Genomic DNA, 26,571 nt, shown 5'->3' with positions numbered 1-26,571 from the left:
AGTACTCTGGTGATTCGTTGTTGTGTCAGTACATGGCAATAACCCAATGAGTAAACTTTTCTCACAAATGCTTCCAATGAACACATTTTGGGGTTCACAAGTTGAACAGAAAACCCATAAACTGAACAGTGTCTTCCTGAAATGACATCACAGCAACAGCGCGCGCTTTCAGTTGTCCGGAAAAGCAGGGAAAATGTTAAAATTTTCACATGCACTTTGCAATAAAATAAATCAAAAGTGAATGTCCAATAGTTTCCATACACTTAAGAGGAGTGGAAAGTTGCACAAAATGTATTCCTAAAAAAAAAGGTTTATGGGCCCTTTTTTTTAATGGTTCCATTTTGGTTTTCTAGTAAGTATATGTGACCTACCTACCAAAAAACAAGAGGTCGCCAGAAACGCCTTTTTACTAAAAGCTTAAATCTAGCTAATGGAATTTCGGCACAAGACAATGCGAATTGCTGATTGTTCACAACTTCCAAAGATTTGTATGTGATCAGGTTGTTCTTAGAATCAGTTTAGTACTTCAAAAAGAGTTTGATGTATGTCAAGTATTAACGGTTTAAGGTGATTGGTCGCACTACTATACTGTATGCGCCATTGCCATACAAAGCAAATCACATTTTATCTGTATATCTTTCTCAACAAATCCTGTGATCTTTATTTAGCCTATTTACTTTTTTATGGTAATTGCTACTCGAATTAAATGGCATTTATTGCGTTCTTAAAAGTACGTTTTTCTCGAAACATGAGCCAGAAAAAATTATTACAGGGGGAAATCAACGTACATTTATGCCGTATATACGTTATTTTGTGAGAAAATCATCCTGACAAAGTGATACTTAAAAGGTATATGTAACTCCTTTACAAAGCCATTTTAGTGCTTTAGTACAGCTAGAAAAAAAGAAACCACAAGGAGGCGCGCTTTGAGAGGTCAAATTTTGCATGGCAATCCCAATCCTTTAAGGATAGCTGTTGACGTTCGAACGTTTACGCGACAGTTTAAAAACAGATACACATCTTAAAAGGCATTGCTGTAGTGAAACTTTAAAACACACCTAAAAACATTACGAAAGATTTCAGTTTGCTTGCAACTACAAAATATGCCCGAATCACCGTCACTGTATGCATTATACATTACAATCCAGACACAATACGTCTTGTATAGTCCATTGTTTCTTATGGTTCGACATTCACACCTTCAATAAAACACAAGACAGCAAAGTTCTTCCACCACGTACTTTGACTTAACTCTTCAATATGTGAAAATAACATAGAAGCGAAACACGGATTTTTTTCCGCACATTTTATATGGAATCAGTGCTTGATAGCCAAGATTTTTCGTTCCAAAAATTCCAAAAATAAGACCAGGTGCGTCCTTATAATAAATAAGTAACTTCACTTACAATATATTAACATAGATGAGAATTTAACATTAATAAAAATCCCCACGTTCAGGATTGAACATCATGTTTCAGCCATCTTCAATCATAGGCAATGGTCGGCTCCTTTCGATTCCTTGGGTCCAAATTTCTTAAGTGGGAGGGGCGTGCCCCTAGGCGTGTCTCTCGAATTAACACCATTGCGGACCTGGTGGAAATGCGTGGCGCTTGTGTAGCCCCCGGTGAATTCGTCCATACGGTTGTCCGGTTCGCAACTCCTGATTGAAATGACTCCTCGCAAGATGACCTTGAATATGAGACGGTAAAAGGTGCGCCTGAATTCGCGGTTACTGAGGGTGTAGACTATCGGGTTCATGGCCGAGTTGGAATGAGAGAGAATAATTGCAATGAGGAGAATGGTATAATTCACGCCTCCTGTACAGAGGATTACAGTATTGATGATGTGAAGTGGTAACCATGAGACGGCAAATAGGATAATGACGATGGCAAGTAGTTTGGCCGCTCGTCCTTCCTTGACGGCCAGTGCCGCCAACTGGCGATTCATCTCATCGTTACTCGCCACCATGGTCCGCGAAATGGCGGCCAATTGTTTCCTGACCACGCGGAAAATCCGAACGTACACAAAGAGCATGATGAGCAGTGGCGGTAGCACTGAGCCTAGGAAGTTGAAGTACACCATGTACCTCATGTCGATGACTTCGGTGAAGACGCACGCGTAGTTCTCGCGTTCGGGTTTGCCGAGGTTCCAGCCGAACACCGGTATCATGCCGATGACGAACGCTAGTAGCCAGGTGAAGAAGATGACGATCAACGCACGACGTGCTGTGGCTACGCGCTTGTACCTCAACGGAGACACCACAGCGAAGTAACGATCCAAGGCAATAGCGAGTAGACTCAAGATGGAACTCTGCGTCAGCGTCACGACGAAGGAATTCATGAAGAGACACAGGTGGAAGCTATTCCTCGGCTCACCTGCGTTCGTCAAGAGCGCGAAGGGAATCGCTAACAGACCCACCAACAAGTCTGCAATGGCTAGGGACACTATGAAGTAATTGGTAACGTTCCTCAGACGTCTGTTGTAGTACACAGCCCAGCATACTAAGGCGTTGCCTAGGGCTGCGGCTACGGCTATTGGGATTTCGGCTGCCAGACCGACAGTGACATAAACATCACTGCCCATCTTGGAATATAATGTCGACACAAACTTGTCGAATCTAACAGGAAATGTCGACAGAGCAACCGAATGCTTTCCACAAATATGCAGTATGACTATCGCCACTAAACACGTGCTTTTGTGGTCAATAACAAGGGCGTTCTCTTGATTAACATAGACGCCCAACGATCAACAGAATACATTCGTAGTTTGCAAGAATCAATGATTCACAACACATGTAGACCGCCACACGAAGCCATGAGATCGCTTACGACTATATCCACAAAAGACTGCCTTCAATAATCCAGAGCTTGATGGAACCAACTAGTCGCACGCCCGTCTGCATTAGAAAAATCCATCGACAAAATGCCAAATTTAATCCTTCAAAAATCACGCAGGTCGCCGGTAATCGCGAAACGCTTACACATGTCGATGTCCAGTTGACCACAAACGCAGTCGCGTAAATTTGTCATAACTGTGTTGATTCATTTCGATTTAAGTCGGAGGAAAATCCACAACTGGGTTATTGTGAAGGATGGGAAACACACGCGAATGAAAGCGCAAACAATCTGTTTATCCACGCTCTTATGGAGTAATAATTTTTCACCGAAGGCATTCGTTGTCTTTGATTGTTACAAGTACCAACTCGCTCGTATACACAAGTGGTTCCGCGAACCAGAGCTGAACTTTGTATCCTAGCACTATCTGTTGTCTGACATTACAAGCGGAGCCACGCCTCCAAATATCGATCCTTGCGTCATTAAAGGTATTTCCCAGGGGCTCAGTTATCGTTTATCATCTCGTCAATGAAGACTTCGAATCATCACCTGCTACAGGGAAGATATCCCAGGGTAGTACAGAAAGGTAATTTCAGTTTTCATAAGCAGCAATTACCAAAGTCCATCCAATAAAAGGATTTCCAGGCTCTTTGGAATCAGAGGCTTATAACGGAATCATCTTTGAAGAGATATCCTCCTTGTAATGCATCCTGTCGAAGATGTAATAAAGCATTCTAGATTTAGTAACAGGTGTTTTTGTAATGTCAGCGACTTTTCTTGATGAGGAGATGCTGACCAATTACATTTTCTCCTCGTCGATGATTTCCCTGGCTTTCCAGACTAAATTGCGATCCTATTTTGAGGAGACGGTGTTTAACGTCACGTGCGAACGATCCTGGCAAGAACCAAGGTTTCCTTTTTAGAATGATGTCATCTGCATCATTTCTTCTCTCCAATTTGAGGAGCCCCTCGTTGGTTTTCCTGTGTAAGGCAGAAGGGAAAGGTTTAACGTGGATGTCTTGAAATCATACTTCAAAACCAAACCATCAAGTTTACTGCTATACGTGCACAAGGCTGTTCAATTTCACTTTCTCAGGCGATAGGCCTGCTATTTTACTCAATTTATTCACGTTTTGCAATTGGTGTGATTTCAGCTGTGGGCAATTTGATTCATTCTCCGAAGTGAAATTGGCATTTTAGTGAAGGAACAGCTTCCAGCCTGACTTTCAATTTATTGCCCACGGCTGGAGGTTATTTTACGTCTTCGGGCACTAGTTATTCAGAATCAGAGCTCGGTTCATTGCATATGGTCGCCCACCGTGCAGTACAGGCTATTATTAATTGTTTTGTTTTATTCCGGCAAACTTCTCGATTTCTACAATCATATTCAAATGAAATTTCGTTGTGCTCTTTACCTTTGTTATTCAAACAGTTTCCGTATATCGTGCCTTTGACAACATGGCTTCCATTTGTTTTCTGAGCACAATTTGCCATTTCAATGAACGGCTTTGATGCATAGCCAAATTCACGTTTACCAATCGATATGCCCAAAACAGAGAACTTTTTTTCAATCTAAGGCGATTCGGGAAACTAAGATCCCCAACTCGTTTGGTTTGACAGATTAGGCGCCTGCTGGCCGGAAATCAATCTTAGCCAAAGAACAACTTACTGAACTGGAAATTAATTTTGATTAGAGGACGGATCGCAAACGTGTTGGGGATTGGTGTGAAGCAATCACTTCTTCAGATACATCGATGATGATTGAAGAAATGTGTTCGACGCCATAGCAGTAATATTCTTTTAAAGGGTCTTAGAGTCAAGGCATACACGATTCGCGGTATTAGATCATTTTGTTCTTTCGGGTCAGTGAAATCTGCTACATTTTGTAACTGTTCATTGGAGTGTTACAAATGGGACTTCGGTATATTAACAACTACATAGCGTTGACAAAATGAAAGTGTCAACTCGAGCATGTCAATATGGCCGTCTTGTGAAGACGACCCCAGCATGGTGAGCGAAACGTTGAGGTGAGTTTTGGACTTGTAATGCTTTTGTGCTTAGACCATTTAAAATGCGCTAGAGGAATTATTCACAAGTTCAGGCAAACTGAACGACAGAAGCTGAAAAGTAATGTACCGGTGGGCTGTAAAAAATAATGGTAGGCCCGCATAAATATTGTTTTTAAATTGATTTATTATATTTTATCGGCGATGCACACGCATTTTAATGAGGTTATAGCAAGCAGAAATATGCAGATTACATTAGTCGAGGGTTTGAGTGTGATACACAAGTTCAAATTCCTTGCTTTTCAGGTCAATTTAAACTGCTTTACTTAGTATTTTGCAAAACAACGTGTAACTCAGATTGTGAAAGAAACATCAAAAGAAGTAAGCAATTGCACAACTTTTATTTCCTTATTCTTTTTTCGCGTGAGAAAGTTATCAATGATAGGAAATAAAAATAGAAAGCAACAACCCTGGATGATGATTAAAACAACACAAACGTTATTTCAACCCTTTTAAAAACAACACTGGCTTGTCTCAAGAAGAGAAAATACTCACTGATCGTGATTCCATTTTTACAGCATACAAACTTCCTTCCGCAATACTGAGTGTAGTTCCCGGAGATTGGTACACGATATGTCTGGTGATGCTATACTGCCATAAGCACTGTGTGGTCTCTATTCCTAACTTTTCATTGTCCCTCAAAAATAATGAGGTCGGTACACTTTTTCAAGACACGGAAACTCTGGAGGTTGTGTCTTTTTATGTCGGTGCTTGAAACGAAATTCCACCTGTTACGAATGTGAGTATAATATCCTCTCCCGGGCGAGTGATACTGTATGTGTCTTTCTATGATTACTATGTCTTGCACGGCGCTGTGATCAATAAAACATCGGTGTAGTGCGGAAGCGAAATGGGCGAAGTGTCCGGTTGAGCGAGTTTCGGATTTCGCCGGTGACGAGTCGGTGACGAGATTCGCTACGCTGGGACAAAAAAGCTCTCCTTCCCTCAAAGCAGAACATGAAAATTAAAACAGGCCGAGGTGGTCTCAAACACAGCTGAACATCTCGAGTATAGAAACGTGCTTGGGAATTCATAAATCAAAAAATGTACTTCACTTGAAGGTGTGAGATGAAATAATTCGTAGTGTGATGGATCATGTAGTGCTAACTCCTGTAGACCGGATCACAAATCCTGACAACCACAAAGCAACCGTTGACGCCGGAGTATAAATGAAATGATCCACAGTGCGGCAGGCCTACCGTTTGTAAGCTGGTTGTGGGCACGAGTGCCAACTTAAGCCGTACAGAAAAGATAATAGGCTTTTCCTGATATTGTTTCTGGATAACACACGCTCATAGCAATTCTGATATCGTTCAATTACGTGCAGCTGTTGTGCGTTGGTTGATAGTGGGATGAAATCTTTCTCAATAATCAGGTAGATATGCGCGTGTTGAGTTATTATTAAGTTGTCATTCCTTCTGGTTATAATCCATGTAATGTAGAGCTACTGCTGAACTAGCGTCCATGCCATGGGTTAGCGGAGTCCGTGTACAGAAGTGGGGGTGTAGCAGAGTTGTCAAGACCCGGTGATCGCAGGTCATCACCATAGCAAGTGAAATTGTTGCACTGATGAATGAAAGTGATGATTGGAAGGGCATATGGTAGTCTATCAGTTCTCACGCCAAACACGTACCACAGATGCACATACATGTACATGTAACTACATTCCATACAGAAACTCTCGTTTGTGTGGTGATCGTATACAAGTCCCGCCGTGATACATGTAGGTCTCTCAGCCACAGATGACTACGGCACGAAACTGCCCTCTCTGTTTCTTGTAATAAAGGTTAGACAAGATGGAAAGTTGCTCCAACAGTCAACAGACTTGCTGAATGATTAACCAATGGTGCTGGTGTTTCTCGGCAGTTTCACGCAAGAAATGAGCATGGACGCAGCCACTCACGTCAAAGCGCGTGTTGCATCCCCAGCACCGCCCTCAAAATGACATCAGTTATGCCAGTACCAACCTAAATCACGCGAACAGGTTGCAGTTGCAGCTTCAATCTACTCATACACGTACTGACACACAAAGTCCACCGCCTGGGGTTGTATGCAGATCTGCCCTTGAACCTGAACCAGCACGACCGCCAAATCACCGCAGGGCAGGTTTTTTTTGTTAAAGGCCACTTTTAACCTGATTAGAAAATAGGACTCGTGGCATGCAATCTGACGAGATACTTCCGCTGAACATGTGGTGGGGCATTGGTACTGGAGTCACATCATCGCGGCAGGTGGTTAGCGTAAACAAAGTTAGTTTCGTCGTTGATTCTTCCATAGAGCTATTTTAATGTCATGTATAGTCCTACTCCAGGTCTTCGTTCTCTGACGTATCGATTGGAAATCCACTGACGAGCTGAAGTAAACAAAATCGTCTCGCTCCACAAGACAGCACGTGAAAAACGGAATTAAAAGCGAAAATTGCAGCAGGTACCGGCCCGCCACGCGTCCGCGTTTGTAATGAAATGACTCCATCGGCACGCGTGGTTTTTCTCTCGCAAATTGATAACGGCAAGAATGCGCGCGCGTCGGGCCCTAGACAAGTATTGGCCAGTGTAAAATGCATCTAACAGCTCGGAAAGAGCGCCGCCACAAGATTTCTAATTATAATCGCTATATAATCCTCGGCGTGTATAATCATGGAGGAATAAGAACGAATTCCTGCATGGTATAAAAAACCCTGCTGCATCGGGAATTATTTTGAAAGAGACGTACGGGACAGAATGTCATAATACGTCACCATGTACATGTACATGCAGGCCTACACCAATATAATTACGACCATCTTGTGCTTTCTGTCCCTTCCTGGACTGGCCACGTGTTGTACAGTTTGAAGGTCAGATTGTCAAATCTATTCTGTTGTATAATTTAATTATACATACTATACCCTTGGGGACTCTGTATAGCCAGACAAAGGACGGGTAATTGACGGATATATCCAAATAATTAGTATCATTTTATACTCAATTGCTGGTTAAAATTATTGGATCGCGGTACAATGGTAGACGGAAGCTAATGGCATTTTACCAGCGCAAAACATGAGACGGTATAAATTAACCTACATAGATTCCCATAACAATGTTTACACGTCATTCTCTGTTTGTTTGTTTGTTTGTTTGGTCTTGGCTTTGTTTTGTTTTCGCTTTATAACTTCTGTTATAACGTTGCCCTTTACTATAGTTTGACAAAGGATGTAAATGATATATTAAAATATGTAAAACGTTAAAATATTTATTTCAATGTTATTCTCCAGTGGTTAACCATTATGAACATTTTTAAAAGAGCCTTTGAGTTATTGAACCCATTTTAAGAGAACAGACAAAGGCAAGTTTATGGAATAGACGCTTGCACGGCAAGTGTTTATGATATACGTGCAGATTATGCAAAGCAATGCTGCGTCTTGATCTCCAGATTCTGACCACTCAACGTGTCTTCGGTAACCCGATGCTGTTTGACAAAAACAAGGCAGCTAGTTGACCAATGAACAGCTTTGGCCAAGTTTCTGCTCTAAATGACGTCACAACTTCTAAAGGCGGCTTCGATTGGCTGTCGCGCGGGTTCGCATACAATTTACACGCACGGATGTATCAGACGTGCGTAGTGTAGACAATAACTGAGGTTTATGATGGTATCAGTAAGAATGGAAACTGCTTACTAAACTTGTATGGATACCAGCATATTAAATTTCGTCTTTGCACAAGCATAAACTTGAACGAGAGTCCTTCAAGATGTGTTTGCGGTCTTAAATTTTTCACGACTTGTGTACCACCGTGAATTTTTGTAGTGTTCTCAAGTGATTTATAACCTTTACCCGGTACTGTTATAATTAAGGAACGTGCAGACATACTGGTAGGGATAATGAACACAAGCTTTGATGGTTTGAACATTTCTACTCTCATGTCATTTTGATTTCGCAGTAAATGTCAAAAGATGACACGCTACACTGTGTAAACATCGCCGAATCAACGGCTCTAAAGTGACGTCTGTTATGCATAATCTTGCAAGAATGAAAGAGGGACGGTCTTTTCTGAGTACAGACCACTGCTAAAAGTCAAATGTACGACAGAGAGTCGAGCCGAAGAAGAATCTCAAGTGTTATCCAACCTCTTGAGATGTCCTCCAAAGAGAAACCGCAGTTCTTAGCATCCAACACTGCACTGCCGTGTACGTACATGAGTAAATTGCCAAAAATCACTGAAGACGTTCAATTTGGCTGATGCCGCGAGAAAAAAAAGACACGCGTATCTTAGATGCGGTACAAGGTGTGCATTTTAATACATGTAAATCTAGGCCTAGTGACCGAAACGGTGTTGGCTACGGCTACGTTGTCGGCATATGCCCACGTAGTGACAACCGTGGATGACCTGAACAACGGAGCCCAAGAGACGGAAGAGATTCAGACGCAACAACCTGAAACGACCGTACACCTTGACGTCACACCACTATTCACGAGTCTTCTTTGCAAGCCACAAAGGGCAGAATACAGAAAAGTTCCTGGACCAGGATCCTGGGGGGCACGCACATGTTTACTTTAGACAATTGCGAATAACCCCTGTGTTCAGACTGCACTTTCTTGACACACACTCACAAAACATGAAATCCTGAGTGAGAATCGAGCTGTGCTCTTCTAACTAAACTAATCAACAATTCCAGCCACTCATAACGTCATTCGCCCGTATAAAGTCCACATGGAATTAACGCTACAATAAACAAAGTTGTGCAACTACGCACTCGCCTGCATGAGTAGCTCATGCTTGTTAAAATGGATCTTCGTATTACCATTAAACAAAAATCAAACGGCCAGGAAACACCCTAAAAGGCAATACGAAGACACAAAATAATGGTATGGTACACAGCGGTACAGTACAAAAAATAATTCAATTAAAACAAATCGCCCCATAATGAGTGTTATTATATTTGCCTGGTCTGGCGACCATTATTATATGGGCCATCGTAGGATGTTGGACTGAAAGTAATTAGGAATGTTCACATACGCGATTTGCAATGGGCCAAGGGACAACATAATACGGGCTGGGACGTTAACAAGCAAGTTTGACAAATTAACCATCACAAACCAGTGTGACTAATCTGACTGTTTGGCCAATGATATCAACTTGAATGTTCTGGTCACAGGAATTGTCCTCTGTTGACCCGTGGATGAGGAAAAGGACTCCCTACTTTGACCTACTGATGGACGATGGTTAGTGTTTGTAAAAGATTGTTATTTGAGTGAAAGTCGCTTACATAGGAACACATTTCTACGGGCCACAGGGCCGAGTTACAAAAATGCCCTTTCTACCCGAACACAGTTATTTCAATTCCCGGAGTATAATATTTCGCTGCCCTAATACAAATTCCGATGAAAACGCGACAGGAGACGAAAGATGAGCAATTCTTGCGTCGGTGGGTCCCCGTATTTCAGACAAAATCGGCGGTTTTAGGGGGTGATATCGGGTTGCTTTGCTTAACCACCGCACAACGAGGTATCTCGGTTTCTGTACTGTGTTGAGTGTTTATGTGCAACGGGAAATTTGAGCCACCTTGCCCGCCAAGTGTTCTCTTCGTACACGCTCGGGGTTCTGAAGTAGGACGTGTCTCAGGCAATGCTGTACTAAGATCGGATATTATAGTAGGCGGGACTGCGGAGTATTTCAAGTGTTAGAATGTTGCTACAAGAGCCCTCTTGAATTTTAAATCCCAAATATCTGGGAAAACTTGAATGTATATGAAAAAAATCGGGTGAGTCATAATCGCCATATGATGAATAAAGACAAGCTTCGATTTCCCCTATTTTTGGTAGTTTACAATAACTTTAATGGGCTGTTAACAAACACTTCTCTACTTAGAAGTGCAGCCAAATGAATTTAAATGAGAGAATTGTTGAATAAAGATAAGGTGGTGCAACACAAGGGGTAAAAATTATGTTCCCCGGATTTTCAAACTGAAATCCAAGACGCAAGATATGCATCTCAGTCTTGTGCATTCACTTCAATATCCTTCATCGCTGAATCTCAAGTTCTCTGGATTCGATCAGATCAATTTCGGCACTGAATTTGTGAATTTCAAATTATATGCGCAAATATAGGGTACTTTTACACGCATTATGAGCACATCATTCAACAACCACGGCATGTGTTCGATCCTAGACGGGGTTTGGGATGTCTGGATGGATGCAGTGAATATAGGCTTGCCTAGCCGAGCTTGACACGAAAGTGTCAGTTTAGGAAATTATTCTATACTCAGTGACTCATTCAGTCATTAAGTCAGTTAGCAACTAAAATAAAGGAAATTTATATAGCGCCAAAATCCGCCTAAAAAGACGCTCAAGGCGCTTTACAAACTTAAAAACATTATAAAATAAATGTAATTTAAAAAAAAAATATACGAAAACAATTTGTAAACATAGAATGATGTTAATATCAATAGAAGGCATTTAAATGTCGAAGATTTACATATTAAAAACAGGACAGACTGAGAGGGGTCCCATTGGGACGGCAGTAAAACAAAATAAACACACAACCCGAGTAAACCAACAAACAATGAAAAAAATGCACTAGAATTACGAATAAAAATGGATAACTGACTGAAACTTAGAAAAAATCTACTATCCCCTTTAAAACAGAAACACTGCAATTTATATACTGACGGAATCCTATAGGAAAACATGTAAAAGGAACCAACCAGCAATATATGTAGTACACACACACATAATGCCAGCAGAGATAGTATACAAACATTATACATAGACATACATATTAGGCCAAAACAAATATTACTTCTGCTTCCGGTTACCCTACACCTACCATCGTGTTTTTTTTGGGGGGGGGGGGAATGAGGGAAAAACCCCGAAAATCATCTATTACTATCCTTTTACCTTGACTACACGCAGACACCTCCATAATTTATGATCGAGTTCACACAAAAAAATGCCCCCCCCCAAAAAAAAAAAATTCCGTACCTATAAAAAACCTACCTACCCTTTTTCAAATGCCATATAATCGAAAGCAGAACTATTTATTTTTGGCCTTACCAATAACAAAAAACCACAGAGACATCAAACGAATAATTAAAACATAAAATAATAGAACAAAAACAGAATGAATGCACCCACCACGTGTTTTCCAGACAACCTGAGTGAACCATCAGAACAAAAAGCCACACCAAAATCAAAACACAGAGCGTAACACACTAAGCATGTTTATAATCAAATTAATTAATTAATTAATTAATTAATTATTTTTTTTGTAGAAAACACTTTGTATATAAAAACAAAATGGTGTAAAAAATATCAATACATGTACAAGGCATTTAAATGGCAAAGATTAAAAACATTAAAACGAGGAAAACAGAAAGGGGTCACGACTATTGGGACTGCTATAAACAAAATAAACACACAACCCGAATTTCTTCTTTAAAAATGCACTAGAATGAGAGAAAGAAATGTGCAAAACTGACTGAGCCAGAAAAAAATATTAGGAACCAAAACAGCCATCACACGCATATATACACTCCTATACAAACAATACACAATATACAAATTACCAATTAAAAAACATAGAGACATCAAACAAATAAATTGACTATAAAACAGCAGTAACACAGAATGAATCCACCCACCCACTTATTTGTATCCAACACAAGTTGAGTCAACCAACATAATTAAAAGCCACACCAAAATAAAAATACAGAGCATAACAGACTGAGCATGTTTAATAAACAAAATAAAGAATTAATGGAAAAAAAACACAAGCAAATTTAGTCTGTTCCCATGATAATGCCAATTACGAGACCAAATGCACGTGACAAGTATTACTTGGTAAATAAATAAGTCTTATGTGCTCTCTTAAAAAGATCAGTTGAGTCCGCTGAAATTATATGTGAAGGAAGGTTGTTCCACAGAGAGGCAGCAGAGTGTTGGAATGCACGAGTACCCCATGAACGATGGGTGCGAGTTGCAACAAGATTATAGAGGACAATACATTTATAGAGGATAATATAGATTGGCCCTTTGCGACCAGCACCATGCAACCAATAACCACATCACCAATCAAAACAACAACTCCTTCCCACCAAAACCAACATCCAAGCCAACAGCATAAAATCTCGTCTCCCAGCGTCAAGTAGAATCCTGCAGCATTCTCTAGATACAGGTATGCAACTTAACTGGGAAGTAGCCTAACTACTAATATAAGCAGGGAATTCAAATTAAGCTTTACAAGACTTTCTACTGTGTTTGTTACTTTTTAATGACGTAAGTGTGTAGTGAAAAACAAGGAAATCACTGATCCGAGGAAACGTTTAATGCCTGTAGAGAACGGAGAGAGAAAACTTTCCGATACGTAAAGAAAACACCTAATACCGGTTTGTTCAGTACCAACTCTTCCTCGTGAGATATTAATATGCACATGATACTAGCGTTCAAAACTTACATTTGAATTTCATATTTCGTGTGTGCTAATCTGAGCGGGGACGTTAGAGGCTGTGCAGGCTTACATTGTTTAAATAGAAGCAATTTTGGATAACCCCGCTCAAAAAAATCTAGACATCAATAGGAACGCTTAGAAAGAAATTAAGGTCCCTAGAAAATCATCCGTATATAGCCTGGACAAATTATTGAGTAATGGAAAATGTCACTTCGATTCATGAAACGTGTAACCCATACTGTATCGATATGATAAGAATGACGACATAAAAGTTCACTTTACATCACTGGACCTGCATAGTTTAAAACCCTGCATCGTTCTCAAACAAGATCGTACCTACACCTAGCACACTGAAGTATACCCGCACCTTTGGGTCGATCGAGGTTAAAGCATCTTGACCGGGGGGGGGGGGGGGTAATTATAGCCGTGATGTCGTTGCCAAGCATGTTGCTAGGGAACGCATCATGCTTCCTTTGCCTTATTGATCCTGCTCTAGATTTCTCATAAACTTTTTTCTCTCGTAACTTTTGACAAATTTGTGTTTTTGTTTGTCCAGTGCAAATCCCAAAGCACACAAACATTCGACTTTCATTTCCCGCCCAGCCAAATCCTCATATCCGCTTCCTATCGAATTTCGAGCGATGGCAATTTCGGGCTCTTCAGGATGGTCATCCTCTGCCTATTAATCAATTGAAGGTAAAGTTACGAGTAAAGTTATCCGCGGAATAAAAGTGGTGGTCATTCCGACCCTATATTCGATCTGTGATAAATTACCGAGAAAACATATTTACGCATTGAGTGATGGTCATTTTTGCCCCTACTAATCAATACTTAATAAAAAAGTTTTGCAAATCATTTTAAAACACCACACACACCGTTTAAGCTTAAACCCTAACATGGTGTTCTTTTGTTTCAAAGATATGTTATAACTATAGTTAACTACAGGGCGAGTAAAAAAAAGCGGAACCAAAACCCCCAAAATATATTTCATATTTAAAAAATATGTAGCGCCAAAAATAATAACGACTGGAAAGCCAATTTCATAAGCTACGTTTAGATGAAAAAAAATTACTGAAATTGCTCAATCCGTTCAAAGAATACAACCATTTAAGCACAATGACCCTAAAACCTGTCTCGTCCAAAAAAACCCTCCCAATTTATTGTGTGTTTTGACTGTTTGGAACAACAAAGAAAACGACACAGAATACTTGTTTCAACAACTGTAGTGCACAATATCTTTATTAACAATTCTGGTTGGGAAAACATAATGATTTATAAAAATCTACTTTTTTAATGGACGGGCCTTCAAAGGGATTCTGTTGAATATTTTCAACGTTTAAAATGAGATTTATCGCTGGTGATGTGTGAAGACAATTGCAACGACGATTCTTGAAATCGCATTTTTTTTTGGACTAGACAGGTTTTAGTGTCATTGGGTTTAAATAGTAATAATCTTTGAACGGATTAACCAATTTCAGTATTTTTTTTCACCTAAAAGTAGCATAGCTTTTCCAGTCATTATTATTTTTGGTGCTACATTTTTTTTAAATATGAAATATAATTTTTGGGGTTTGGGTTCCGCTTTTTTGGACTCACCCTGTACTACACGCGCCGCCTACAAAATGAATTCTCAGTTTTTACGATTGACACAGCATTATTGTTAATATTAAAAAAAAAAAACGGCAGGCATTTCGACATTGTAATTGAGAAAGGTATTTCAGACGATCATTCTTCAAAAATATACTGCCATCTTGAAGATGCAAACCGGAAAATATGAACAAATCCATATTTCATACAAGCACAGAGTGTCATTCACTAGCCATCTTGGTGTTATTTCAAATAACAGGAAAGAAATACAGAGAAGCGTGCAAAAGTACACTCCATAGAATTCAGTGAACTCGGAATAGAGCACTAAAGGAATTGTCAATTTTTTATTGAATTTTTGAAAGATTTTTTTTTGTCCGAACATCTTCAAGTACACTCTCACCACAAGGGATAGTTCTGCATCAGTTGAGACGCATTCTTGCCGTCTTGGCACTAAGGATAAGACACTATACTTAAAGGTGCAGTCTCGTGTATTAACAAGTACACACCGAACGCGTGTATTCTTTTTGAATCAGTCACTTCAAGTCTTTGAGACTGTCATTCAAATTCTTATTTTTTTGTGGACTGAAAAGTGAAATTAATCAAGAATTCTAAAGTTATAGGGGCCTATTGACTACAGAAAGAGCTGAGGGCCTTTGACATTTTCTACAACCTCCATGTTGGACTCGGGTCCAACACGGAGATTTCACGAACTCCTTCAACACAACAGGGTCTCTACATGGGTCCGGCGCTCTATACACGGGTAAAATCCGAACCTGGTTGGGACCCGGGTTGAGAGGCTAAACCCAGGTAGAAAAATCCAAAATCTACAGCCAACCCATGCCGCGCCTATCACACCGTTGTAAATGTGAACGATCTGATACACCGTGCCCTCTGGAAACATGCACACAATATGGAACAAAGATTTTATACGTCTCCACAGGGTAATATCTACAGCCTGAATACGTCTCCACAAGGTTTTCACGAAATAGATACATGGATTTTACTCAAAAACTAGGAATTTCCAAGGTATGTTGATCCGTTGCAAATGGTAGAGTTTTAGAAAAAGGATATTAAGTCCGAATTTCATGAAGTTAATTCTGGTTAAAGTAAGAGAATTTTGAAACTGTACTTTCAAACTCGAAAACTTTAGTATACGAGAACAAAGAAATGTCTCCACAAGGATACAAATTTCAGTATGTGGGCATTGCTCATCTGTGTTCGATGGGACCGTGCTCCACTTACGGCGTGACTCGTGTTGATTTCAACACGGGTTGGGAGGAGAAAGTGAAATGCCTTTTACTGGTGAGAATTCTTCTCATTACCGGGTCTTTTCCATAGAGCTATAAGTAATTTATTATAGCTCTATGCTCTTTCAGAACCATACTTTCGTCACTGATTATGCACTGTTCATTTTAAGAAGGACTGGAACAGAGTCACGCATTGTATTTGTAAACTGCAAAAAAATGCTGCGTAAATGAAAGCTGGGCAACTTCATTTCATGGGAAAAAAATAGCATGTTGACCAACATGATCAAATCATTATTTCTACGATTTGGGCAAACATTTTCCAGTATCTTTTTGATGGTTTGATAAACGTACTAAAATGTTGAGCAAAATAACTTTTTCCTAAATTTTTTTTGGGAATTTTTACAAAAGAGAGGGCACTTTTTGCTAACTTTACAGTGAAGTGTTATGGGCAGGCCGGCCATATATCAGCATTTTTAGCTCGCGAAATGAGTCACGGAGGTGGAAGATTTGTTGAGAGGATGGGGGCTGTCGGACCTGAGTGGTACATATTTGGGTAAGAAATCAGATTTCGTGTTTCCCAGATAATAAAGAAGCTGACATAACTTTTATGTATGAGTTATCCAGAATGCTAATAGTCGCATCATGGAGTAGGCCTAGCAAATTTCAGGCCCATAATTATGTACAATGTACGTGTTGCCTACATGTACAAGAGGTAGATCTAGCCTACATACGATATAATGCCACAAGCATAAGTAACAGTTATATAGATATCGTTGGGGTTGACATTTATTGTACTGTTGAACATAAATATCAGTGCAATGAGAAATTTGAGTTTGATTCAAAACTAAGGCACGTTTGTAAATAAAGGGGACGAATCATTGCAAAAAAAACACCAGTTTCCACAAACATTGGAAATAATTCCTGCCCAACGTTTTTTTCCAGAAAATGAAATATCTCATATTAAGACCCAAAGCCAAAAATTAATGGGGGGGGGGGGGGGTGGTACACACATGTTACCCTGAGACGCATCTACTATGTTGCACATAAAGGACCCAATTCCAATATCAAACATAATTTTAACAGTTTGAAATGTAGCAGAATGCAATAATCGTTAGTTGACTTTTTTCAGTACATGCTTGATTTGAGTTATATTTAATTATGTAGTAATTGAAAACCAAGTCATCCACATATGTTTTAGAGCATGTTGCCTTGATTCGAGTTATATTTAATTCTAAAATAATTATACACCGAGTCATCAACATATGTTTTTAGAGCATGCTGCCTTGATTTGAGTTATAATTAATATGTAGTAATTGACATATAACATGTTGTCTGGACTCGAGTTATATTTAATTCTGAAATAATTGAACACCAAGTCATCAACATAAAATTGTCGGTTGATCAAGGGAAACTTGCAGATTTAATTGAAAATCGTATTTTAAAAAGATCATTGTTAAAAAAACTCATGTGGCGTGACCAACTCCCTTTTTAAATGCTTTAAAGGGTTTTGCTTCAAAGTTTTAAGTTTTAAAGTGTTCAAAAGTGTTCAAAAGTTTGCTGTTTGATGATGATGTTTGTAATAAAATATTAAAAAAACTCGCTTTAAAGGTATCCCTTACTTAAGCATTCCGCAAACACCAACCATTGGTCAACAAAATTGCCCTAAAATGGAGCAAATCTCTACAATAGTAACCCAACATATGACTCTTCTTTTTAACCAATAATCGAGAAAATACTAACCAACAACTTGTCAAAAATTATTGAAAATTTTTCGGTTAATGGCTTACCAACAATTGGTTCTTTACATTGACCCAACTAATGGGTGATTAAAAGCACCCAACTGTTCCGTCTGTAATTTTCCCCAAGATTTAGGTAACAGTGTTTGCCCAACGGCCGCTGAGCATTTTTCTCTCAAAAGATGTGGATGTTGACAATTGTACCATCGTTGGGTAAAAGGTGGGGCAAAATGTGACTATTTTTTTTTAATGCAGAGAGCCATACTTGCACTGTGTTTTGATGAAACAGCAGACGTATAGCTTGCCTCTTTAAGGAAAGGTCGAGGCCCGCTAAAGGATGAACGTCAAAATGCATGCGGCACCGGCAGGGGGTTCTTCTAATGAGACGGGGAATTATTTAGGTTGAAGATAAAGTCACATTTTTCCCCAACTTATTCAAAGAGCGTTATTTAAATTTCGTTCAGATTACAGATTTTGACGATCTCTCCTGACTTGCTAAATGGATGTGTTGACAAGTAAGGTAATACAAGGCTACGCTGTATTGAAGAAAAATGATAATCGGCGGGGCTCGAGGCAAACGGCCCTTGTGCTATGTTCAGTGAGAAAATATGGTCGAGCTATCGCACTGGCGACGGCGTATTGCATGATATGATTTAAAGGGAGTGAATATGTCATGCTCGCCTGAAAAAAAATTGTGGATTTCTTCATTAGGCAACTTCATAAAAAAAAACCTGCTTCTGAAATCCCATTCTTAGTTGTGTTCCGAAAACACGGTTTTTAATATGCATGTTTACAATAACTATGCAAATATCATGCGTAATAATTTGCTAAAGACTGAAATATGTTCCCGCCTACTAAAAACTTTTGGAATAGAAGTGGGACGCAAGACTAAAATTAATTCACACTCTTGTAAAACTTCATTAACTTTGAAGGGTTGTAGGCCTACCCCTTTTTTATACAAAGGTCGTTCGCAAAATCTGAATTGTCACTTTTCCGGTAATTTGTTATCCGATTTCGGAAGAAAAAAAATAGTTTGTCGAGACACGGTGGCTTGCGTAAATCTCACGAGAAATGTATGCAAGTATAAAATTTGAGGTCGTCCACTGATAAAAAATACAACAAAACATCAATCAACCAACATACTTGAGTCAACGTATTAAGCGGGCAACTAATTAGAACGCAGCATTCCTTGTCACCGTTTCCAGTCGCCTTGAGATTCAACCCTGCCAACAACGGAGACCAATTGATTTCCCCTCTTTTCCCAAGATGCCTTCCACCGGGTAAAAATGATCAGAAAGCCCCCTAGGATTTCAGATCTGAGCCACTGGACTGGTTACAAAGAGTCAGCTCTGTTGGGAAAACAATCCCGCCTGTAACAATCGCTGTCGATTACTTCAATGGCAACGATGTCGAGGAAAAGGGACGGAGAGAAGTCCCTGATGAATCGAGTATTTTGCCGGAGACTCATAATGTAGTACCAAGTTGGCGAGAGCACGTATAACCTCGAGGTTCACCCTTCCGGGAGGATGTTTTTGTTGCCGGGGTGCGCGGTCCATCTTGGGGTACTTGAAGTCCGTACTTGTGAGAAGGGGCTCCCTTACCCTAAGTCACCTATAGTGATATATCAAGGAGCTCACGTATAGGGAGAACATCACATGGAATCGGTTAGCGACCTCGGGCAAAGTGATGTCTAGATCAAAATGTGAGAGATAGGCAAATTATTATGTTTTCATAACGATGACAAGGGAACACGAGAACTGAAGTTATAACACAGAAACGATAGCCTACTGTTTCCTGGAGCCGTATTCATGATGGACTGGTAATAGAGACTACGTCAACATCTACCCCATGATTGAATGTCGTAGCCATTGGCAAAAACACATATTATCCTCAGCAGATAATAATGTTGTTCATATCGGCTTCGCCTTGATCCTTCGTGCATACCACAACAAAATACCGACGACGCCAAATGCCTGCTCGTGGAACAAAAACAGATGGTGTACCTCGAGATTATTGTAAAATCCCTGCCGAGTATTAATAAGCAAGGCACACTGGGGGTACATTCGAACCACCTGTGTCTCCACCATGCGTGGGCAAAACAACCATGGCCTTATTTTTTTCATCTTGACAACTTTGAACTGGTACCAACATCTGCACATCCTTAAGAAAAACAAAACTTTTGTTTTGTTTTTCAAAAAGACACTACAAGTTAAAAGACACTGGTGCTCACATAGACTGACAGTTATTAACTTTTTGCTGGACCTAGAGGGCCCAGGCTAGTGGAGTCCTCTGTGTACCTATCTGACTGACTAACTGACTGACTCCCCGACACTTGTGACTTAGGCTGGCTGTATGAAGAGAGCCGAGCAGTGCTTTCGTACAGGACTACCCCTTGCCGGTGCTATGCATTAGGCAATCAGTGTGCTGATTATATGGGTTCATAAACAAGTTTCTTTACATGCGAAATCACATGGAATAACATTTATGATTCACGTTTAGCCAAACTGTGGGTGTTACACTCATCTAGTACGGTACGATTGAAGCGACAGGGAACTTTGTTTCCTTTAACAGTTTCACAAAAGGACAAAAGACACTTAATGAGGTCAAAGAAAAAGACGTTTGTAAACAAGCACTCACCATAATTGTGGCCTTTCGACGATTAGCTTACACGGCAATACGGTGAGGATGCGCAACCGAAATGACCTCCAACTCAAAGGCATAAATCTTGCACTATTATGTTGTTTCTCAACTTCATTTATCAGAATCAAATCCGGACTCGTGTTGACGTTGGCCGTGCAGAAACGCAACCAACCACCGGACGGGGAACTCAATGAAGAACTATTAATCAAGATTGTATAACCAGACAAATTACAGCAGACACACAAAAGGCCAATCAATTAGGGTCTTGATATAAATTGCAGGTGGGGGGCTTACATGATCATGTTTGCATCGTATGCACGCGACAGTAAGATTAGTTTTGCTCGAGAAGGGAAAGGCTATCCAGTTTCACAGATTGTCTCTGTTCTGCGGAATGACCGGGGATGTGAATTGGGTAATGAAGAGTGTCTTTGTTTTTACCCAGGTGGGGGAAGATAAACATGCCCACGTTGTGGTTAATATAGCTTCATACCGGCAGGCACAACTGTAACCACGACTATGACCCAAATTTGACCTTTGCTGAGTTCGGATGAAATACAGGCCGAGCAGGCAGGCCTCAGAAACTTGAATGGATTCTTAGGAAATGGATGAGCAATTTAAGCAACAACATGAAGGTGGTTTATGTGAGTGCAGTCTCATTTTCGTTACAAAATGCTGATTTAGTGCAAAAATGGCGGGGCAGGGTGGGGGTAAGACAGCTGTTAGTGGGAACAAGTAAAGTAATGTGACTCACAGGTACAACCTATAATATTAATGTTCGTTTATTGTCACCATAAACGAACAAAACTCATCTTTCGAAGAATGATCATTCGACGAGTAGTGTTTTTTATAGCAGTTCAAAATCGCGCGATTTTTTTTTTAATCTTAAGCCTCGTAGGGACCTCTTGCTCGGTTCATTTGTTGGTGTCTTAGAACAATTCAATCATATCTTTCTTCATAAAAAAATCATTGATCGGTTGCTCAAACTGGCAGACCTGTTCTCTAATTTTGTTTTAAGTTAAAACCGATGATTGAGCCGACTTGGCTGTGTATCTTGAATTGATTTTACAATTCTGTTCAGGAACGTGGTGGTGTGAGAACAAATAAATCGAATCGATCATGAGCAAACATCTGCCAAGGCGTTTAATTACCATCCAATTACTCCAGTTAAAACAAATAAAACATGGCATTAAACATGAATGTAAAGTGCTTTAGCTAAGCCGATGTGACACGGTTCAACACTGATAAGCTATGAACATGGAACAGATATATCTCACTGCTCAACGTCTTGCTCAACGTTGGTCAAAATATCAATTACATACACCTTTAAGATAGTTCATACCGGATGTTGTTAACATTTTACTCGGATCAACAACGTTTAAGCTAATTTCATATAAATTGCTGGTTAAAATATTTCCAAACTTCCTTTTCTGTGAGACTTGAAGTACGACTACCCCGGGGCCATTACCCTTAGTTTTAACTCCACTAAAGCTTTCTCCCGTGTGATTGTGATTTGACGTTAGCCGCCCACACGGCGGCGCAAATTGTGTTATCACAGTCAAACGCTAACATTTAGATAAGATAATTTACATAATACAGGGAGTCATTAGGAATAATTGTTCACGGATAATTGCATCGTGTCGGTTGAAATCACGGGAGAGTTGGGGACTGTTACGAAAGGAAGACATCCTACAGGAGTCGATCAGGTTCAACCGGCTCTAACTTTACATTCCGGGAAAGTGCGATAAACTCTGGATATTTATGATAGAAAGGGATTTAAAAAAATCACAGAAGGACGATGTGGAAAGTGCATCGAAGGTTGAGTGTTCGAACTGTTAATCATTTTTAATGTCTGGTTTACCACTGTAAAATGTCTCATTTGTCACAAACTGACACAAAGACGTGTTCATAATTATTATCTTTGACGAGAGGTGTTTATATTATCTTAGGCACACACTGCCGGAGAATTTCTTCCCGGAGGAAATAATTATCCAAGAACACACGAGCAAAGAAATTGATCATAAAAATGTCTGAACCTTTCAAGCCCAAATCTCCAAATAATACTCCTGCTGGTTAAATTTTACCGATTTAAATAAGATTTTGGTCCTTCTAGAAGAAAGATATTGACAAATTGGATGCCGAGAACATAGGGTTGGATAGTTTAGTTGGTTTAGTAATAATGGAGGTCGCAGGTTCAAACCCCGTTCTAATCAATGTCTTCGTTCAATAGAACAAAAGAGATATATAATTGAATAGAATTGATTCTATTGTTCCAATAGAACAGTAGAATATAAACAGATTGCACAAACTGAAGTATCAAGTACAATGTCCAAATGAATCACGGGAAAATGACCAAAAAATCTGCCGATACAGAATAAATGAAAACGAAATGCATGGTTCTGGTCGAGAGATTTTAAGACGAACCCATTTCTAAAGGCACATTATTATAATCCCGAGATTCGCCGTAAGAAAACACGCCAATGATGTGGCAAGCCATCGCAACACTCAACCAGTGAAAAACAAAGACGCGCAAAAAGCGAAGTCTCAATTTTCAGCTCGTGATTCCAACGCTTTTTTCCCTTTTACTTTCTACAATTCCATCGAATCCTCTGGATGGAGAGGATGTATAATTGGCCGTTTAGAAACCATGGAGATCACGTTCCAGTCATCTTGAAATGTAAAATTCTTGGTTTGATTTTTTAGGAGAAATATTTCTTGATATGAGCCACAAACTAAAAAACCTAGGAATAGAGTTTCCAACCCCGTGGCTGTTTCATGTTCGTACTATTTGCTCCAGCAGCTAAATTAAAAATTATGATTCCGAAACTCGTCGGCTTGAGTGACGACCCCGTCACCATTACTGTAAACGCGATTATCATGCGACTGTTTTATGAAACTATTTTCATGTTCGAGCAACAGGCTGTGTAAATATCGAAATTTTAACCCGACTCAGAAAATAGCAATCACCTTTGTATACAACACCTCTACAAAATGGGTCATGACTCACTATAGTGTACAACAATTTTCCGGTTGTCTGACAGAATTCTATATTTATCATTGCCTCGGGAAACGTAATGACGCATTAGGTAAATCAAGGAGCACGCAATGAGTTGCATAAATGCATTCACATCGAGTTATCTTCACAATTGCCGACATATGAGGTCGTTCCAGATTTTTACAGAGAGTGGCAAGTAGTAACATTATTTCCAATTCATTGATGTACACAATGGTCACATCGATTGAATATCGCGGGTATTATGTTGCAAAACCTGACCAATTCCGTGCATCACAGATGAAGTTTGTTTCATCACAGAGAAGGGAAACAGTCTTCGAACGACCGTGGCATGGTGCACAGGTACAAAAATCAAAAGTAAAGACTGGAGGGTTTTTTTTGGATGGGGGTGGGGGTGGGGGTGGGGAGGTGAGTCATGGGATCCGGGAGGGGGTAAGACATTGTTGGAATATATTACTTATTTTTGAAGATCTGATCTTCACATTTTTTCAATAAAATAAATCGGAGTTTAGGGAAAATTATTTAATACTTCAAAAGTTGAAATAAAGAACAAACAATAGGTATAAGTTTGCCCAATTACAACACTCCGAACTTAAGGAAGGGGAGGGCTTACCCCCATGTATTTTTCAAAATGCATTTCAACCATAAGTTGAATTTCTCCGAAATTCATACAAGAAATTATTGTCAACAAGTTTGGTTGAAAGTGAAGCCAGATAAGACAACACTTTTCAGTTTACCTAACCAAAATCAACAATGACCCCATTTGACCCCTAGGTGACCTTTGAACTCAAATGTCTCAAGTCATCTGAAGTCCCCTACCCAAAGATTATTGTCACCAAGTTTGGTTGAGATTGAAGTCAGACATAACATATGAAACACACACATACAAACATACACAGACACACAGACGAAATACGCTATCGCAATATCCCCCTTTCTGACTTAAAAGCCAGGGGATAAAAAAGAACAAAAAAGAGCTATAAGTTTTCCCGATTACAACTAAACTAAAGAAAATAAGGGGAAGGCTTACCTCCTTATATTTTTCAATAATTAGGTAGGGCCTAATTCGCAAAATACTAGGTACGCTGAACTTTCAAAGTTTCATAATGTAAATTTCTCCGAAATTCGTCCAAGAAATGGAAAACAATGCATTCATTTCAGTTTCATTACTTAATTTGATTTATACAATCCTAAATGAAAATTGAAAAATCAGAGTAAAATTGCCAACTCACCCGAACTATTTTCTTTTATCTTGCGTCTTGTGTCCAAAAGACCATCTTCGAGACTTGTGAAATGCTTTCCTTTCCTCCAGACTCCAATGAGGGAATTTCTCCAAGTCACCTCGTTTTGTCCAAGCCGGTACTAAAGTTTGCATATTGCTGGCAGCAGTTGTCGAAGCATGTTGGCCAATTATTGGTCCAGGTTTCACAATCCATAGGAAGAGATCTCAGTTTACTCGTTACAGTTTGAAACCAAGTCAATTAATATCGACCACCGTTATTTGAGAAGTAGACCTTGGCTACACGCTCTTAAAGGCACAATGTCGTCAAAATGTTAGATTTCAGTGCATCTTCAGTGTACAACTGTTTACAGCGGCATTGAAGTAAGGTGTGAAAACAGTCGTAGGTTCCGTGCAAATCTCCGCACGTAACGTTGACTCCAAAATGGCCGACATCACGTGCAGAAACCGTTGTTGACATTGCAGTACATGTTTAATTACTATTTTTCCCGAAGTTCTTTGGAATTTATACATTGCCATTTCCTTGTCGAATTTCCACCACCATAACAGCCATTATCGTGTTTGTCATAGTTTAACAACCGCAGTTTATTAGCACTCACTTGCACAGAATTCGCCGTTGAGGAAATAGGCCTAACTGCACTCCCAACACAGACGACGACCTCACGACTTACTAGTTGCTGAAAACGAAATCCCTCGCACACTGTTCTGGCAAAATGACCAGCGTTCTGGCAGTAAAAATCCTCTTTGGCTTGCTCCAGAATATCCACGGTGTTGTCCCCCGGAAAATTCAACAAAGAAACATAAAATCCTCTGCAACAATGGTTTCAAATATGTGTAGTTTTTGAAGCGAAGCGGCACAGACAAAACCTTTTACAGCATGGCCGGCTACGCATTGTGCATACGTACGTGCAGTTTTGCAAAAATAATTGTGTGCGGTTGTAACTACCGCTCGCGTGACGTGCGCGCATCCAACAGGTGGTATTCATCCCTCTGATTGGTCGAACATTCTGCGCGCGGAGGGAGACTCATCCTGTGATTGGTTGAATATTTTGTAGGGCAGCGCTCGCAGACGATTTTGATGCTGAAGGTTTTCAAGAACAACAACCGAAGCTTATGAATACAATCTGTTGTGTCAGTGATTCGGATTAAAGGGGGCAAGCTGGATAACTTGGAGAAGCAGTATAAAACAGATATAACGAGGTTACCGGATAATGGAGAACTTAAGCAAAAAAAATTTGGTCGGTTTCGAAACTGATATTTTGATGGTTGCAAGAGAATGATTTTAATGTCTTTTGTATCATTTTTTCATCCAAAGTTATTCAAGCCTAAAATTGGCTCGGCTGTAATCTTGAGTGGGACATTAAAAACGGCATTGAAAAAATATAATCCCTTGAAATAACATCCCCATGTACACAAATCTTCAAGGAAATTTTCCGCTGCTATGAGAAAAAACATTGATAACTGAATCGCTAAGGCTTATGTATTGGCACAACCTCGAAATTTAATATGGTCTAAGCCCCATCTTTCCAGTCGAACGCACAATCATGCTCTGTAAAAGCCAAGTCGTATTCAATCCACCATATTCAAATTACAACCAATAGCCTCTATGTACCGCTTCCTGGTTAAGTAAGAGTTATTTGTTTACATAAAAAAATCAAAACACTCGAAGATAATTCTAAAAGCATTAATGCACAAAGTAGGCCTACATCCTATGCACAGAATGTCACAAATGAATTGACGTTATTTGTGACCACAGCGACATTTCTAGTTCTGGTCAACCGTCCAACTATT

The 26,571-nt window shown here is 39.8% G+C and overlaps 1 protein-coding gene across 2 annotated transcripts; it reads right to left on the bottom strand.

The window, feature by feature from the left end:
- Positions 1 to 637: 637 nt before the first annotated feature.
- LOC119732201 (adenosine receptor A1-like) lies at positions 638 to 25,676 on the bottom strand. Of its 2 annotated transcripts, none has more exons than XM_038205629.1 (2): positions 24,773 to 25,676; positions 638 to 3,815 (listed from the first exon to the last, which is right to left on the bottom strand). In XM_038205629.1, exon 2 carries the CDS (start codon positions 2,581 to 2,583, stop codon positions 1,489 to 1,491), a length of 1,095 nt encoding a protein of 364 aa, XP_038061557.1. In that variant the 5' UTR covers positions 2,584 to 3,815; positions 24,773 to 25,676; the 3' UTR covers positions 638 to 1,488. The 2 variants fall into 2 exon arrangements, with proteins under 2 accessions (XP_038061557.1, XP_038061558.1); XM_038205630.1 differs by lacking the exon at positions 24,773 to 25,676 and adding an exon at positions 5,396 to 7,008.
- Positions 25,677 to 26,571: the final 895 nt, after the last annotated feature.

Source organism: Patiria miniata, unplaced genomic scaffold, assembly GCF_015706575.1.
Source record: "Patiria miniata isolate m_02_andy unplaced genomic scaffold, ASM1570657v1 HiC_scaffold_24, whole genome shotgun sequence".
In the NCBI taxonomy this organism is placed as follows: Eukaryota; Metazoa; Echinodermata; class Asteroidea; order Valvatida; family Asterinidae; genus Patiria; species Patiria miniata.
This window is presented reverse-complemented; position numbering and strand designations above follow the sequence as displayed.

What these genes read in the sequence shown, in the direction of transcription:
- LOC119732201 (XM_038205629.1), bottom strand. Translation starts at nt 2,583, where the DNA reads ATGGGCAGTGATGTTTATGTCACTGTCGGTCTGGCAGCCGAAATCCCA.